This window comes from Fukomys damarensis, unplaced genomic scaffold (assembly GCF_012274545.1).
Source record: "Fukomys damarensis isolate Sample0158 unplaced genomic scaffold, DMR_v1.0_HiC HiC_scaffold_23, whole genome shotgun sequence".
In the NCBI taxonomy this organism is placed as follows: domain Eukaryota; kingdom Metazoa; phylum Chordata; class Mammalia; order Rodentia; family Bathyergidae; genus Fukomys; species Fukomys damarensis.
In genome coordinates, this window is record NW_022900935.1 from 2177687 (window position 1) to 2193737 (window position 16051).

A 16051-nucleotide genomic window follows, 5' to 3' on the forward strand; every position below is an offset into this window, starting at 1 on the left:
ACCAGGGATCACTCGGGCCTTTGCACTTGAGAGGGGGGCGGTGGAACCACTGAGCCAAATCGCTGGCCCTCTGGGTTCTATCTTGGTGGCTCCCAAATTAAGCCGGTTTTACCTCCGACCTATTTTTCTGGCACAGCAGGTGCTGGCCCCATCTCCTAGCTGTCTGGGCTGCAGCCCTGAGGTGGCCTCGTGAAGCCCGTAAAACTGTGGATGGTATGGCCGGTCCCTCTTCCCTCGCCCCTTCTGCTGTAGGCACTATTAGCTTCTTCATCCTTGAACTTGCAACCCTGTACTTCTTATTCCTTCTAAAGGCTTTTACCCCAGAAACTAACCAGGATCCTTTTTGCCTCCTTTAGATCTCTATTAAAATTTTAACTTGGAAGGCTTCCCTTAATTATCCAAGCTTGAAACAGCATGGCATTTATTACCACGGGATGTAATGTGTTCCTGCCCACCCCTGCCGCACACTGACACACAACCACAAGCTCCAGGAAGGGGCCCCTCACTTGCACACTGCTAGATCTCGGGACCCAGAACAGCAAGGCTTGGAGTGGGCACCGGGTCCCTGAGCACCTGCAAGGGGTGCCAAGGCTGCAGCTGCCAGCAAGCTCTTTGCTCCTGGCCCTGGCACTCCAGGTGGGAACAGCATTGCAGGGGACAAGATCTGGGAACAAAGGACCCCGGTGAAGCCAGAGGGTGTCAGGCGTGGGACACGCAGTGGGAGGTAGGGTCCCTGGCAGCTGGGGCAGCTCTACAGTGATATTCTGGGCAGAAGCCTGAATCCTTAAAATTCTCTGGGGCTGGGAACTGCTGTGCACAGAGCCTTCCGTGCACATGTGTCCTAGAGCACAGAAGCCTTTCCCAAGGGCTGCGGAGGAGGCCTTGCAAGTAGCACCTGCCCAGAAAGAAGCAGAAGACAGAAGGGTATCGTGACCACTGGGCTGGGCTAGGGAGTTCCAGGAAGTCGGGGTGAACATGTGGGCCTCCCCAGGCCCGCTCACGGGAAATGGCCAGTCCTGGTGGACACTGCCTGCTCCTGTCCCCGCAGCTCGCCAACAGGCCGATGGCCCTGGTTTCAGCCTTGGGCATCCGCTGAGGGCTGCCCAGAGCTTCCGGGTCTGTGCTGTGCAGCGGTCTAGGTGACCGGGTCCCTGCCGTTCCCTTTTCAGAGGTCTCCCTGAAGACGGATGTGTACCGTGATGGGCAACAGGAGATGCCAGTCAACAAGCAGATGAAGGTGAGGCTGCCCGTGAGAGAGGGTGTGGGGTAGGCTGAGAGGCAGGCCTGCTTTTTTTGCCAAGTTTCGGGGTATCTAAAGCTAGCTTGCTGCAGTACAAGTGGAGACTGGAATTTCTGGCTTGCTCAGGGCACACAAGGCTAGGATGCCCAGCTCCCTTCCTAGGGTGGTCCTGTGGCCCACAAGGAACAGGGTCTGCTGCCACCGCCCGTGATGCCTTCATGACTCTCCTGTCCTTGCTTCCCCAACACTGAAACCAGCTAGGGACAGGCAGCCCGTAGCCACTATCCACCTTTCTTATCACCCTTGGGCCACCGGCTCTGCGTCACCTTCGAGTTCCTACAGACTCTCTCAGACTGCCCCAGAGGTCCCCAGGGCCTGGAGAGAGAGGCTGGGCTCTGCTCCCTGGTGGGCAGTGGCATCTGGAAAGCCCGGGGTTCACTGGCTGCTTCCTGAGTCTAAGTTCCTTTTGCTGCAGGAAAAGTGGGTGTGGGGCCCGACCGGATGGGGGGCCATCCTGCTTGTGAACTGCAGCGCTGCTGACGTGAGCCAGGACACCAAGACTGTGGTGTCAGAAGGTAGGACCTCGGCTCTCCCCGCCTTTCCCTGCTCTGCCCCTGTCTATGCCTCAGCGAACAGACTGCAGACCAACATCCCCCTCTGGGTTGATAGTCATTTTTTTTTTAAACTGGAGATTGAAACTAGGGCCTTAGCACTGAGAAACATCCCCAGCTCTTTTGGGCTTTTTTTGAGGCCAGGTCTCATTACATAGTTCAGGCTGGTTTTGAACTCACTATGTAGCCCAGGCTGGTCTCAAACTCACAGTGATCCTCCTGCCTCAGCCTCTTGAGTGCTGGGATTACAGGCGTGCACCACCATGCCTGGCGGCTAAAATTTACTTTTGAGCCAGGATCTTGCTGAACAATGGCAAACTGCCCAGATTGGGCTCAAACTTGGAACCCTGCTGCCTTAGCCTCCCAGAGTTGGGATTACAGGCACGCACCACAGCTGTACCCAGCTTGAGCACATCTTTTTGTCAGCTGGAGGTAGAGCACTTGCCTAGTACTGTGTAATGCTCCAGACTCCATCCCCAGCAAGAGCAATAATAAAAAATTGCACCACAAAGCTGTGAACCTGGGAAGAAACGGGCCCCGTTGTCTGGCGGCGTTGGCTAACAATAACTTTCTGGCTGTGAATTTGAGCACACGAAATTCCCTGGTCAGTCTCCATCTGTGACCCTGGGACACATTGACCTCCCTGGGTGGTTGAGACCAAAGATGTAAAGCAAGGGACGCTTCTAACTTAGGCAAAAGCAGTTGGTCTGGTCCTGACTTGGGGCTGGGATTCTGCTGGTCTTGGTGGTAGCGATGGGCGTCTAGGTTTGCGGACTGGAGGTGAGCCCTTGCTGAACTGAGGGTCCGGATACCATTCTACGTGTTCTTCAGGAAACGGCATCCTCTCCTGAGGGTACCTGGGGTTGGCAGCCTGCTTCTGGCCATGTAGGAAGCAGCAGCAGCAGCAGAGAGAGGTCCTCGGTGCTATTTCGTGCAAGCCCTCGCCCCGAGGCTGCAGCTCCTGTCCTCCCCTCCCGAAGGCTGAAATTTTTGCCTTGTCCTTTGCTCAGATATAAAGGACCTGTCCCAGATGACACTGACGGTCCAAGGCCCCACCGCTGCCTTAAAGAACTACCAGCTGGTCCTCCACACCTCTGAGGAAGAGGCCGAGAAGGCCAGAGTCTACTGGCCGCACGGTGAGGGCACCCGGTCTGCAGGGTCCTCACAGCTGGGAGGCGAGCACTGCCCTGTGCAGAGGTGATATCCCTTCCCGTAACTCCTGCTAGAGGAGCTCCTCCAAGCCTCCGTGATATCCAGCTCCCAGAACTCGGGGGCCGAGAGGCCAGTGTGGCTATCACAATGGCACCTCCATCGGGCTGTCACAGCATCCGCGGCCCATCTCTCTGGAGGCAGGCAGCACGCCCACCCTCGGATGGAGGCCCAGAGGGCTGCCGGTTTAGAAGACGGGCACGTCCAACCCAGAGTCTCTTGACTTCGTTCAGTTTGATGCCTCAAAGTTTCCCAGCTTGAGGTTTAACTCTTAGCTCCTGGAGGCTTCCTGTGTGCCACCCTCTCTCAAAGCCGCACTTAGCCTCAGCAGGGCAGTGGAGGCCGTGGTTTGCAGTGTGTCTCTTTGGAGAGGGTACTGTCTCTCGCCAGCATTAGCAGTACTTGTGCTAGGGGCCTAAGTGCACCATCCTTTCCAACTCTTTGGAGGGCCAGAGCTGGACCTGGGGGTGACCTGGGAAAAGACAGCCCAGGTAGGGTAGACTCCAGACCTGTGGGCTCGGCGTGAACTTCAGAGATACATGTGGTTCAGGCCTGGCTCAGGACAGGGGGGCTACTCTGGCCCCGGGAGGCCACCATCTCTGAACAACTTGGAGGTAGGATGGGCCAGGCCAAGTGGGCCTTGGAGGCGGCGGATTCACAGAGCCCGCTAAGGGCGCTGCATTTCCTCGTGTGTGTCAGTGTGTCATGGAAAACACTCGGGGAGAACTGAAGCCAGAAGCAGAGGCGCTGGCAGGGAGGGGCTCGCTCCTTTAGAATGGGTATGCTTACCCTGTGCCTGTCTGTGTTGGCAGCATTTAACTTTTATTTTAACAGAGGCTCATAGCTAAAACTTGCCTTGCATCTCAGAAGAGACTTTGGACTTGGACTTTTCAGCAGTGCTGCGACTGTTCGGGCTTTCCACCATATCCGTTTAGTCCATCTCTAGATTGCCGAAGAGTTGTGCATGTGTGCACGTGGGGCCAGAGGCAGAATGCCATAGTTCATGTCTAGATGCCGCCCCCCCAGCCTCATGCGATCATAGGGTGGCCTTTGGAAGGTGATTGGGTTCCGGGGCTCTCCTAGCTGACTCCCTGTTGGGAGTGGCATGGAAGGTTAGCGCTCCCTTCCCGGCTTGGCCCTTGATTCTGTTTCCGGGCTGTTACAAGCTTAACTCCACCCAGGCCCCGCACGGTGCCCTGTCGTGGCGCTGGCCAACTAGGGACTGAAAACATGGCCCAGAATAAACCTGTGGAGGAAAGCAAGACACCCACCTTTGCACGCAACGTTCACCTTTAGCCCCCGACGTTGCTTGCCATGGTAGCACACGCGTGTCACTGTGGCACTTGGCAGGCTGAGGTAGGAGGATCCGTCCACTTCTGCCCTCCTGGAGCTCCGCCTGACATCTAAGCCGAAGAGCAAGCCACTGCCCTGACTTTGGATGTGAGCACTGCAGCTCGGCTACTCCGGTGGCTGATGGTCCCTCCTCTTTGACCTAGGAGACACCTCCGGTACCTTTCAGATTGTGCTGGGACCTGGCCGGAACTCCTACACCTTTAACCCACTGGTGAGCCTTGGGAAGGAGACCCTCTATGTGGAAGCAACAGAGTTCCCGTCTGCCAACTTCTCCGGCCTGATCTCCTTCTCGGTCTCCCTGATTGAAGACGCTCCAGTCCCCGTATGTCACCGAGGAGACAGCTCTAGGCTGGGGACAAGGTGGAGGAGGAGGATGTCACTCGGAGCCGGGTGGGGCGGGGTGGGTGCCAGAAGGTACTGGTAGGATTTCCAGAGAAGGCTGTGGAAGGCGGTGGGACCCACGCTGGCCTGGGCTGAACGGCTGCGGGCCCAGGGGTGCAGGGCGAGGGGAAGAGACGTAGAGCCGGGTCTCCACCCGGACCTTGTCTCATGTTACAGTCCATTCCGGAGACCCCGGTCTACAAGGACACGGTAGTATTCCGGGTAGCTCCTTGCATCTTCACCCCCAGCACCCAGATGCCACTCGAGGTGTACCTGTACAGGTAAGAGGCCCTTAGGCTGCAGCAGGCAGGCTCCTTCGCCGGGACCCTCTGGGTACGCAGGGCAAGAGATGGCTTAGGTGTCCCCCGGGAGTAGACCTGCCTACCCAGTGGCCTGTGCCCACCCCAGACCCCCGTCTGATAGATGCTTGGGGTGGATGGGGAACGAAGCAATCCCCAGTACTGGCTTGGAGCGGCGGGGTGGTCACACAAAGAGCAAAGGAAAGAGTTAAGGGTGAGCGTGTTGCAGAAAGCAGGGGGGCTCCTAGCTCTCTGGGCCAGGGAGCTTAGGACAAACCAAACAGAACCTCTGGCAAAGCTGCAGAGGCTGGACCGTACCAGCCCCCAGCAAAATGCCGTAAAGAGCCTGTCCCCCTGTCGTCACTGAGGGGCCCTGGTTCCTCTGTCTTGTCGTAAGGCTTCTCTTAGCGTGGTGTCTCGATCTTCGCCGGGCCCAGGGCCAAGGAAGGGGAAAGCTGCCACCCAGGCCACGCTGCCTGCTACTCGGGGCTCCAGAAGTCTCCCGAGCCACTGGTACTCACGTGCCGGTGGCGACAGGATGTGCATGGGAGAAGGATCCCGGGGACGTAGTGGCTGGGAGGTAGCGAGGGTTCTTCTAGCCACGTGGCAAGTCAGGGGTGCACATGAAAGGCACAAGGTCGGGGCAGACACTGCTGAGCTCGGGCCGGAGTGGGAAGAGCTGATGGCGACTCGGCATCTGCAGCAGGAAGGCAGAGCTGTTTGCCCAACTCCACACCGGGTGCCTCTGGGTACCCCTGCCATGGTCCTTCTAGAAGATGCTGTCTCATAAAGTGGGAGGCAGAGATGTTCGTGGCCAGGCAGGGAGCCCAGGATGAAGGTCAAGGGCATCAGAGACGCCACCCTGGCTGCAGAGACAGGTGGAGAAATGCTGACGGACTGACGGGGAAATGACCCCGTGGGGCCAGGCTGCTGGCCGAGCGGCCGGGAGGGAGGGAGGGAGTCACGGGACACCGGATCAAGGTGCTGGATGCGGTGTGACCATCCACAGAGGAGGCAGAGATAGGATGGAAAATCCGGCTTAGGCTGGGGTGTAGCCCCTCGGAAAAGCACTGGCCTAACATGCTGTGGCTGTGGGGACAGCAGCGCCATTCACCAAGGTTGTGGGGACAGGGACGACCCAACCATGAGCGCCTAGGAAGCCCTCCCAAGCAGGCTGGTCTCCCACGCAGAGACGTGAAGATCCAGGGCTTTGTGGACTCGGTGACAGTGCTGAGTGAGAAGACGGACAGCCAGGTGGCCTCTGTCTACGAGGACTCCAACCGCCTGGGCAGGTGGCTGCAGGTAACGCCCCCACCTGAGCAGCCTGGCCTCTGGAGAGGGGGCCTCCCACCCGCCCTGGACAGAGGCATCTTCGCCTCTCAGGCTTCACAGAGGCTCAGGTGAAGTGATGCAGGAGTCCTAGCCCCTGAGGGATAAGGCTGAGGGTCCAAGCTCTTTCCCCGTCAGGAAGCATCTTGGTCGGAGAACACAACGCTGACCCCCACCCCTGGAGGGGCTGCCGCCTTCGGCTGTGGTCAGGCCGCGTTGATGCTGCAGGGTCCGCCCTGCCCTGGCACAGGGCCGGGTCCAGAGCCAGCTCAGCTCCCATCCTGCCCGATGCCGCTCTGTCCCTTGCTCAAGAGAGTGCCATCTGCTGGGTGTGCCCCTCAAAGGCCAGGGAGAAGCCAGGGTGGGACGGGTGGGCCTGCTCCGACAAGGCTGGAACTCCTGAGAATTAGAGAAAAAGCAAGACCATATGGCGAGTTCCGAGAACTAGGCCATGCTAGGCAGTGTAGCAGGTGACTGGGAAAGCCCCAGCTGACCCTTGGGAACCGAGGACCTGGCACATTTGGCAGTGGGCACACTGAAATGGAAAAGGGTGACCTCGCCACCCACGGCCATGTCAATGAATGGGGATCAGAGCCTGGCAAGAGCGGTACTGGGGTGAAATTAACGAAAAACCCAAGCGAGATAGGGTGACATTAAGAGCAACACATGCAGTGTGAAAGAAAAGTTATAAAGTCAGACAGGGTGGTACACGCCTGTGATTCTAGCTAATACTCAAGAGGCTGAGGCAGGAGGATCACAAGTTCAAAGCCAGCCTGGGGAAATTGGCAAGACCTTGTCTCGAAAGGGAAAGATTGGTTTAGATTTTTAAGAGCCCCACTGGCCAGGATGTAGAGGACACTGGGTGAGGTGAGCCTGGCTGGAAGGCATTAGGATAGGAAGAGATCGTGGTGGACTCCTTAGGGTACTAGGGATGAGGTGAGGTAAAGCCACCCAGGCTCCTCAGTTTGGGTGGGGAGGAAGAGAGCCAGGTGATTCGCGTTCCAAACCTGAAAAAATGAAAGCAGATAAAGAAAGGGCACCTGAGCTGGGTTTTGAAGGCTGAGCAGGAGTTGGCAGGAGGGTTTGTCAGCACCATCTCTGAAGGTAGCCTAAGTCCAGCGATCCGTGGGGCCCGCAGGTTAGATGTAAGCAGGAGCTGTTGGAGTAAGACAACCTCACAAGTCTGTCTCCCTCTCTCTTCCAGGATGAGATGGCCTTCTGCTACACTGAGGACCCCAGCAAGATGACATCCTTTGTCCTGGATACCCCTCGGGCTGCCAAGCTTGAAGAATTCCCCATGAAATACGCACTGGTGGGGCTTGGTTTACCCGATAATACAGTCCAGCCAGCCCCTCGGGCCTGGTGTTCACCCAGAAATGATGGGGTCCCCCAGGGAAAGGTGCAGGTGGCCGGGAGGGGTTGAGGCAGCTGACAGCCAATTAGGAGTAAAGATCAGAGCCTGTTGTGCCTCCTCTCACCCTGCCTCCGCTGTGTCCCCTCCCAGAGCCCTGGTGTCGGCTACGTGATCCAACACACCAAGGACCACACGGTGGCCAGCCTGGACACCATCGGGAACCTGATGGTGTCCCCACCCGTCAGGGCCCAGGGGAAAGAGTACCCACTGGGCAGAGTCCTCTTTGGTGGCAGCTTCTATCCCAGGTGAGCTGAGAGGCTCAGAGGTACCTGGATGACTCAACAAAAGAGCAGCCCAGGCTGGGGATTTAGCTCAGTGGTTCTGTTGCCTGCCTCGCAAGCGAAAGGACCCGAGTTCAATCCCCGGTAACAAAAAAAAAAAAAGAGCAGCCTGCTGCTGGTGGGCCGGGGGCCACACTGACTCCCCCTGGACCTCAGCCGGCCTCTGCTCTGGACCGTTTCTCAAACTGAAATGTGGATGGTGTTTGAATCTTTGGCTCCTGTAGGAGACTAAAAGTGGAAAGAGGGAACTGTTCGGTCTATGGTGAGTCCAAGGTTTCAACTGAAGCAGGGATTTAGCCTATTGGACCCTGCAAGATTCTATCTGCACAGAAGGTGCGCTTGGAACCTGGATGCCAGGAGACCCTGCGTCCTGGATCCAACCGTGTAGCAGAGTTGGCTCCATCCTGAGCTGGGTCGGAGGAAGGGATCCCTGACCACCCCACGGTGACCACCCCACGGTGACCACCCCACGGTGACCACCCGACTCGGCTGCGCTCCCTTCTCCTTTCCAGTGCCGAGGGCCGGGCTATGAGCAAGAGCCTCCGCGACTTCCTCTACGCACAGCAGGTCCAGGCGCCCGTGGAGCTCTTCTCAGACTGGCTCATGACCGGCCACGTGGACGAGTTCATCTGCTTTGTCCCAGTGGAGGACAGAGAGGGCTCGAAGGTCTCTGGTGGGGACACCCACTGGCCCCCCTCAGACGTCGCCTGAGCGGGTGCTGGCTTCTGACTCGGGCTCTGTTCTCAGGGCTTCCGGCTGCTCATGGCCAGCCCCAGGGCCTGCTACAAGCTGTTCCGAGAGAAACAGGAGGAGGGCTACGGGAACGCAGCTCTGTTTGAGGGGGTCAGCGCTGACCAGCTGCGCTCTAACGGTAAGGGACCCTCCAAGAAGCCAAGCCGCCCCTTCCCGGGCGCCCGTCAGCCTTTACCTGGCCTCGCTCGGCTGGCGTCTGCGTGAACGTCTGGGCACTTGGGCTCCGTGAGTCTCTCGGTTGCCCCTCAAGGAGACGCATTCGTGAACAAGCCGGGGTGGCGTGGCTGGTGCCGCGGCCATTCTGACCTAGATGTGGAGGGAGCGCACAAAGGGACTTTCCCAGAACACGGGGCAGGGGGTTGGGATGCTCTCTAGAGCCGCTCCCCCTACAGTGTGGGCTGAGGGCCGGCAGCTTTATCATCGTAGGAAGCCGGGTGGCCACGGTAGACAGTGGGGCCCATTGGCCTCTTGGCCACAAGAGCACTGTAGAAGGTAGGACTTGCTCAGCATGGACCACGTGCCAAAGACTGTCACCCTGGGGGCGGTGACTGCACCTTGGGTATTCCCCTCCCAAAGTTAGGCAGCTGCGAGTGAAATCAATGTGCCTTGTAAGAGCACACGTAGAGGGCTGCACGGGTCTGGTGGGGCACAAAGATGTCCCAGAAATGAGCAGGGGAGAAGTAGCCCTGCTCATGTGATCTATCTCAGCCGCCTTCCTCAGCCAGGGACCACGGCTGGTGGTGACAAGTCCTGCCCGGGCTCTTGGGCATGGACAGCGGTCAGTCCGTAGGTGGACTTGGGGTGGGCCTTGGGGGCTAGCAGTCCTGTTACCATCACCCGCCACCGGCTGTGCCTGGCTCTGGGCAGTGTGCAGCCCCTGCCCTGACCTGCCTGTCCTCTCCTCCCTCCGACAGGAAGGGAGGCCAAAACCATCTCCCAGTTTCTTGCTGACAGAAGCTTGAGAAATCAGAACGACTATGTAGAGGTAGGGGCCAGGGCACAGGGCCTGTCCCCAGGGAGGTGGCTGCCGGCTGCCCTTTCCTCCCCCAGACCATCCTAAAAGCTGGATCCAGGCTCCTCAGAGGGAGGGTGGGGGTGGCACGTCCGGGACAGGGACAGTCTGCTCCTCAGCTGGCTTCCTACACTGCCCAGAAGCGCCCAGCTTGCTCCCGCTAAATCGCTGAAAAGACCCTGACCGTCTAGACTGTGGCCTTGGGCATCATGTGAGCTGCCTCATGGGCCCTCAGGGATAGGAAGTAGAGCCCAGCCTGCGCATGAGGGCAGGGAGGCTCCGGGCAGAGGCACGGGCTGAGGGGGGACCCTGTCTGGGTGCATATCGGGCTTCGTGCTCTGCGGGGTGTGCTGTCTGAGCGGCCCAGAGAGCGCTTCCCCAGGGACAGTGACAGGTTGGAGCCCCCGCCAGAGGCCTGCCCCCTGGTCCCACGAAGCTCTCGCTGCCGGCTATCAGACTCGGAAATGGACCAGAGCCTTCTCAGTGCTTCCTGGTTGAAGTGGCTGTTGTCACAGCCCCGAGAGGGCAAAGCAGGGTCACCGGGTTCTTGATCTTACACTGCGCATCACTGACCGCAAAAAAGCAGAGCTCTAAGGAGCGGTCGTGCAGCCTCTAGACGGCGAAGCTGAGGCCTGGAGGAGTTTCCTGTCCCGAGGTCGCAACACAGAACTGGGTTGACTCCTCGGAGCATTCTGTGCCCGGGATAGTGGTGTCCTGGCTTCTGCAAACCAGGGAGGCCCTGGCGGCCCGGCAGGGCGGGTACCGGCTGCGTGATGGCTGTCCTGGTTGCCACAGCCACGGCACCCAGGGAGCTGGCTGGGTGCTCGCCGTGAGCGGGGTGTCCCGTCCTACAGAAATGCATTCGCCTGAACCGCACCATCCTGAAGGAGAAGCTGGGCCTGCTGGAGGACGACATCATCGACGTCCCCCAGCTCTTCTGTCTGGAGCAGCTGACCAACGTCCCCTCGGAGCAGCAGCCACACAGACTCTTCGCGAGGCCCTACTTCCCTGACGTGGTGAGGGCCGCGGGTGGCTCCTTTTCGGCTAATGTCGGTGGGTCTAGCCAGACACAGGGAAAGCCTGCGGGGAAGCGGGAGCGGTACTTCTCTCCCCTCGGCTGGGGCAGCAACCCTGTGCAGTGGACAGGTGGCCTGAGCCTGCAGGCCGGGGTCCTTCCTGGCTCGTCCCCTACCTGAAGAGACGGACCTAGGGTGACGATGGAGTGACGTCAGGAGGGGTAGGGATGAGGACAGCGGGTCCTGCTGCATTGTTCTGCTGTGCCAGCAACGGCTGCACCTGCATTTTCTCCTTACCAACCGTGACCCGTCACACAGGCGCCTGACGCGACTTCTGAGGTGTCTGTCGGTGCTTTATTTGCGCTCACCAGTCCCACACTCTCCTAACATCAGCGTGGCCGAGCCTGCTCAGCCCCTGGGGATGGGGGTGCACGGTGGGGGAAGCCGCTCTGAGGCGCTGAGAGATGGACAGAAGTCAACAGCAGGCGGGGCGGGGAGGCCAGCCTAGGAGAAGTAGCAGCAAGTGGCACAGCCAAGACCGAAAAACCAGCATAACAGGAATAAAGAAATACAGAAGTCAGCGAGGCCAGACTGTGGCTGGGCAGAACCTGAATCTTGCTACTGTGAAATGTTATCAGGAGTCACTGGAAGACTAAGCAGAAAACTTCTGATTTCACCGAGACAGATTAGTGATGTCTATAGTCACAGGCCTGGAAAAATAATGGCGTCTTGAGCTGCTCCTCCGGTCCAGCCAAACACTCAGTTAGGGAAGTGGGTTTTTAAACCCCATGGCACTCTCGCCCAGAAGAGGGGTAGGGTAGGGCCCTTCTCCCGTGGCTCTGAGCCCTGACCCTTGCTCACTGTTTCTACAGCTGCAAATGATTGTGATGGGCAAGGACCTGGGGATCCCCAAGCCCTTTGGGCCCCAAATCAAGGGCACCTGTTGCCTAGAAGAAAAGATCTGCCACTTACTGGAGCCCCTGGGCCTCAAGTGCACCTTCATCGATGACTTTGACTGCTACCTGACCGACGTCGGAGACTTCTGCGCCTGTACCAACATCCGCCGGGTGCCCTTTGCCTTCAAGTGGTGGAAGATGGTGCCTTAGCCCCCGGCCTTGGAACCTGCCCTGCCCCACCCCGGCACCGATGGCCTGCTTCCACCCGGCCCGTTTGTGTGGGGTGGCTGGAGAGTCATGGCAAATGCCAGCCCTCAGATCCTGTGGGGTGGCACAGGCTACCGGCTCAGGCCTCCTGGGAACAGAAGGGAGAGCAGGAAAACGGTCTTCCACTGTGCTTACTACCGAGCCAATAAAGCTCTAGCTGTGTTGAGTGCACTTTGGTAGGTGCCTCCTCGCTTTGGGGAAGGACTGTGTGCTAGCAGAGGTCCTCTGGGCGGAGCCACCCCACTGCCCGGCTCCTGTGGGGGCAGAGACAGGGCCTTGCTGTTCTCCCTGATTTCCCTGTAATGAGGAGTGGCTGGGCCAGCCCCGGGGGTGCACACCAGTAATCCCAGCACTCGGGAGGCTGAAGCAGGACTCAAGCCCGGGTTGGGCTGTATATATAGCGATTTCAAGGCCAGGCTGAGATCTACTGCAAGACCCTGTCTTTATACAATAATTTCATTTTTTTTAAATCAAAGGAACTGAGTATGTTGGGTTTTGATGGCCGGAGGAAGAGCGGGGGCTCCCCTTGGACCTGGTAGTAGCTGCAGGATGCCCATAAGGAGTGGTACCATGCCCAGTGGGCCTCTAGCTTCAGGTTGGTGACTCCTGGTCTCCTGGGATAGGGAAGACCAGTCAAGTGTAGAGCTCAGCTGTGGCCTTAGAGGCAGGCTGAGGCTGGCTCTCAAGCCAGCAGTGCACTCCGGGACCCACCGCCTCCTGTTTCCTTCTGCCTGAGCACCCTGTGCCAATGGCACAGACACTATGAAATCTAGGGTGTCCCTGAGCAGGCTTAACCACTGTGGCTTCTAGCCTTTGCCACCAGCCTCTACAACAGTCCCTCTGGGACTCTGACCTCTTGGCAAGCCGAGGAAAGGAGCTGAGCCCAAGGCAGTCCTGATCCCAGCCTCCAAGGTGAGGGGTGGCCGACAGAGCCCAGCTCTCTTCCACTCTGCTGGGACCATGGGAACAGGCCCTGTTCTAGGCTGTTTCTGGCCCCACACGGCGCTTTCCTGGTGCTCCCACTCTAAGTTCCTGTAGCATCCACAGCCTGTGGCTCTCGGTTCCGGGGCTGTACCATGGGACCCTGTGTACACAGGGTCGCTGTGAGAATAGGCGTGGGTGACCCCAGGTACCCAACAGCCACCATGTGACACCTGCACGGACACAGCGTGATCCTGAGGCCTAAGGCCTGTGCCGTGTGGAGCAGCTGGCTTAGTGATCTCGGCCTGCTGGGGAGAACTGTGCCCAAGCCAGCACAGGCATGGCAAGGAGCTAGGATCTGAAGCCTGAGCTCTGACTGGACCTGGGCTCCCCCGGTGTTGGAGGAGCCTTGGGTCACAGATGGGTTTGAGGCTCAGGGGTGCTCTCTGGCCTGGGCCCTGCACTGCCTCAGGAGCTCAAACTGTTTTGTTCATCCGCACACGGTAACTCAGGGCTCCTGGTCTACATCACACAGAACTTCGTTTTACTTGCAGCTGCTTCTCCTGTGCTACCCTGGGGCTGACCCAGGATAGGCTTTCTAGTGTTTTTGTAGCCCAGGATGACTTCGAACTCCGTGATTCTTCTGCTTCGGCCTCCCAAATGCTGGAATTACAGCCGTGAGCCGCTCTTCTAGTGCATTTTGTATTTGTGAACAAGGGCTGGTGATGAAGGGTGTGAGGGCGTGAGAGTCAAAGTACCCTTCCCAGGGATTGGAGAAGTCAGATTTTTTTTTTTTTCCTTTTAATGGAAGCCCCTGGATCCCTCTCTGGGAAGAACCGGGAGAGGACAGCCCTGGAAGTAGGAGGCAGGGGACATCCACTGTCCCGGGTGACCCTGCAGGGTTCCCTCCCAGGGGAACTTGCCATCTACTTGGGGCTGCCAGGGTGCTGCTCACTGCCCGTGGTGACAGTAACCAGACCCTCCCCCGGGCTTCTCTGGCCAGTCCAGAGCCTGCCCCCACGGGAGAAGGGGCCTGGGGACCTGGCAGGCTTAACCCTTCCCTGCTGCAGCTCCCTGGTTCCCCCAGCTCGGCCCCCACCTGCCATCGGGTGTCCCCCACAGCCACTGTCCGAGCTGAGTCTCTGCAGCCTCCGGGACACTTGGTTTCTCTAAACCAGTTGCCAGTTTGCCCAGTGGACTTCCAGCTCTTGCCAAGGCCTCCCAGCCCTGGTCCCCCTAGGGCCTCGCGTAGAGGCCACGGCCCCTCCCTCCTCCGGGACCACAAGCCGGGCAGTGTTCATCCGGCCCTTCGCCACACATCCGTCCTGCCCTCCTAGCGAACATTCCTTACACCTGCCCCAGTGAGGACCGCTGGACCCAGAGGGCTCCAACCGCTCCGGGCGGTGGTGAAGGTCATTTACAGAAAGCTCTGGACCGAGGCCAGGTGCAGGCAATCACAGCTGCCCACCCTTGGCCTCCGCAGCACCCCAGCTCACAGGCCAGCCGTGGGTGTGTTCAACGTGGCGTGGGACTGTACTGCCCGCCCAGCAGGTGAGGACAGAAGCATCGGGGGACTGACAGCAGCACAGCATCAAGATACCAAGCCACCCACACAGCCCTCAGTGCCCTTCCCTGACTTCCAGGAATGCCAACTTGGATGCCCCCGGATTACTGTTATCCCCTTCTGACCTCCCCATGGGCAACTAGCCCATGCATCCAGGGCTGGCTGGGGTCCCTCTGGCACTGTCATCGCCTGGGTACGTCTATCCTGCGGGACCCAGCACCCCTCCCCCTTCCCTGCCCCATGGGGGACAGAGGGTGTTGGCCAGCCGAGTCTGGCAGGGTGGCAGCAGCTCTGTCCACCAAGGACACCCCAAGTTCACACCCCACCTTCCAACAGCCACCAGCATGGCCGCAGCCTGTCCCCTTTCCCCAACCCTGGGCCAAAGCAGTACACGAAGCCAGGTGAGGGAGTCTCGACATGTGCACAGCTCCAAAGGCTGCCCGCTGTGTCCCCCGAGGGCACACTCCAGCAGGGTAGCAAGGTGATGTCACTGGGGTCTCTCAGCTGGGGTCCCAAGCACAGGTCTCATCAGCCCCACCACGGCCAAGGCTGTTCCTTCTCTGGGTCTCCCACTTTCCTCTAGGACAAATGTGGCCAGGCCCTCAGGACTGCTGGTGGGGTGACACCTGCCCTGTGTCCTTGTTCTGCCAGCTTCTGCTTCCAGGACGCTGCCCTGCACAGTGGCTACAGTGGCCAAGAGGACAGAGAACTGGCCTCTTGGGTGCCCTGTAGGGCCAGGACTGAAGCTGCAGTCTGGGCTCAGGTGCTCTGGGCTCCCTCTGAAGTTTGGGGCTATAACTGAGAACCGGCTCCTCGGCTCCAGTGGGATTATACCTGATAAACTCTCTCAGTTTCACACCTACTGAGTGTCAGAGCCCAGCTCGGCCTCCTGTTCCACGCAGACTGGGCCTGCAGCTGGGCAAGACCAGCACCAAGCCCGTTGGCCAACAGTGGAACAGCCCATGTCCTGCACTCAAAGTGAGACCCAGGACGATCTCGCTGTAGTGCCAGAAGGTCCTACGTCCACAGGGCCTGGCCGGAAGCTGCCAGGAGGCGCTGACCCCGCCTCACCTCCCCCAGCTCACACATCTCCACCTCCCAACCCCTGCGCAACGCAAGCCTAGGACCAGCTCCAGAGCCCACTTTCTCCTAACACCCACTCTTGCGTGTCCCAGGATTTACAGGGACAGGAGACTGAGCAAAATGGAGCCGCTGCAGGCACCACGTTCTACTGAAAAAGAAACACAAAAGCCAAGACAGAGTAAACAATGATGCTGTTTATTTAAAATGTTTACTCCAAGAAATATATATATAAAAAAAATAAAGACAATTACAGCACTAAACCAGGCGCCTTTGACCAAATCACAATGTCCTCTTTGATTCCCATCCACCTAAGCCCCCTTTTGGACCCTCCTTGCAGACCTGCAGGGCAGCCAAGCCCCTCCCCTGCCTGGCCCTCTGTGCCTCTTGGAGGAGTGCAGGCCGCCCCAAGCCCTGTTCTAAAG

At 58.9% G+C, this 16051-nt stretch overlaps 1 protein-coding gene across 2 annotated transcripts in view; it reads left to right on the forward strand.

Moving 5' to 3' along the window:
- Positions 1–12199, forward strand: part of Padi6 (peptidyl arginine deiminase 6) — a 14936-nt gene extending 2737 nt beyond the window's left edge. For both annotated transcript variants that reach the window (XM_010614194.1, XM_010614196.1), the window contains exons 4-16: positions 1170–1237; positions 1716–1815; positions 2862–2987; positions 4557–4735; positions 4972–5075; positions 6284–6395; positions 7627–7734; positions 7927–8081; positions 8630–8783; positions 8865–8988; positions 9785–9855; positions 10737–10898; positions 11771–12199. In XM_010614194.1, the coding sequence (XP_010612496.1) occupies positions 1170–1237; positions 1716–1815; positions 2862–2987; positions 4557–4735; positions 4972–5075; positions 6284–6395; positions 7627–7734; positions 7927–8081; positions 8630–8783; positions 8865–8988; positions 9785–9855; positions 10737–10898; positions 11771–12004 (1697 nt within the window). In that variant the 3' untranslated portion in view covers positions 12005–12199. The remainder of the gene's footprint in view (positions 1–1169; positions 1238–1715; positions 1816–2861; positions 2988–4556; positions 4736–4971; positions 5076–6283; positions 6396–7626; positions 7735–7926; positions 8082–8629; positions 8784–8864; positions 8989–9784; positions 9856–10736; positions 10899–11770) is intronic.
- Positions 12200–16051: the final 3852 nt, after the last annotated feature.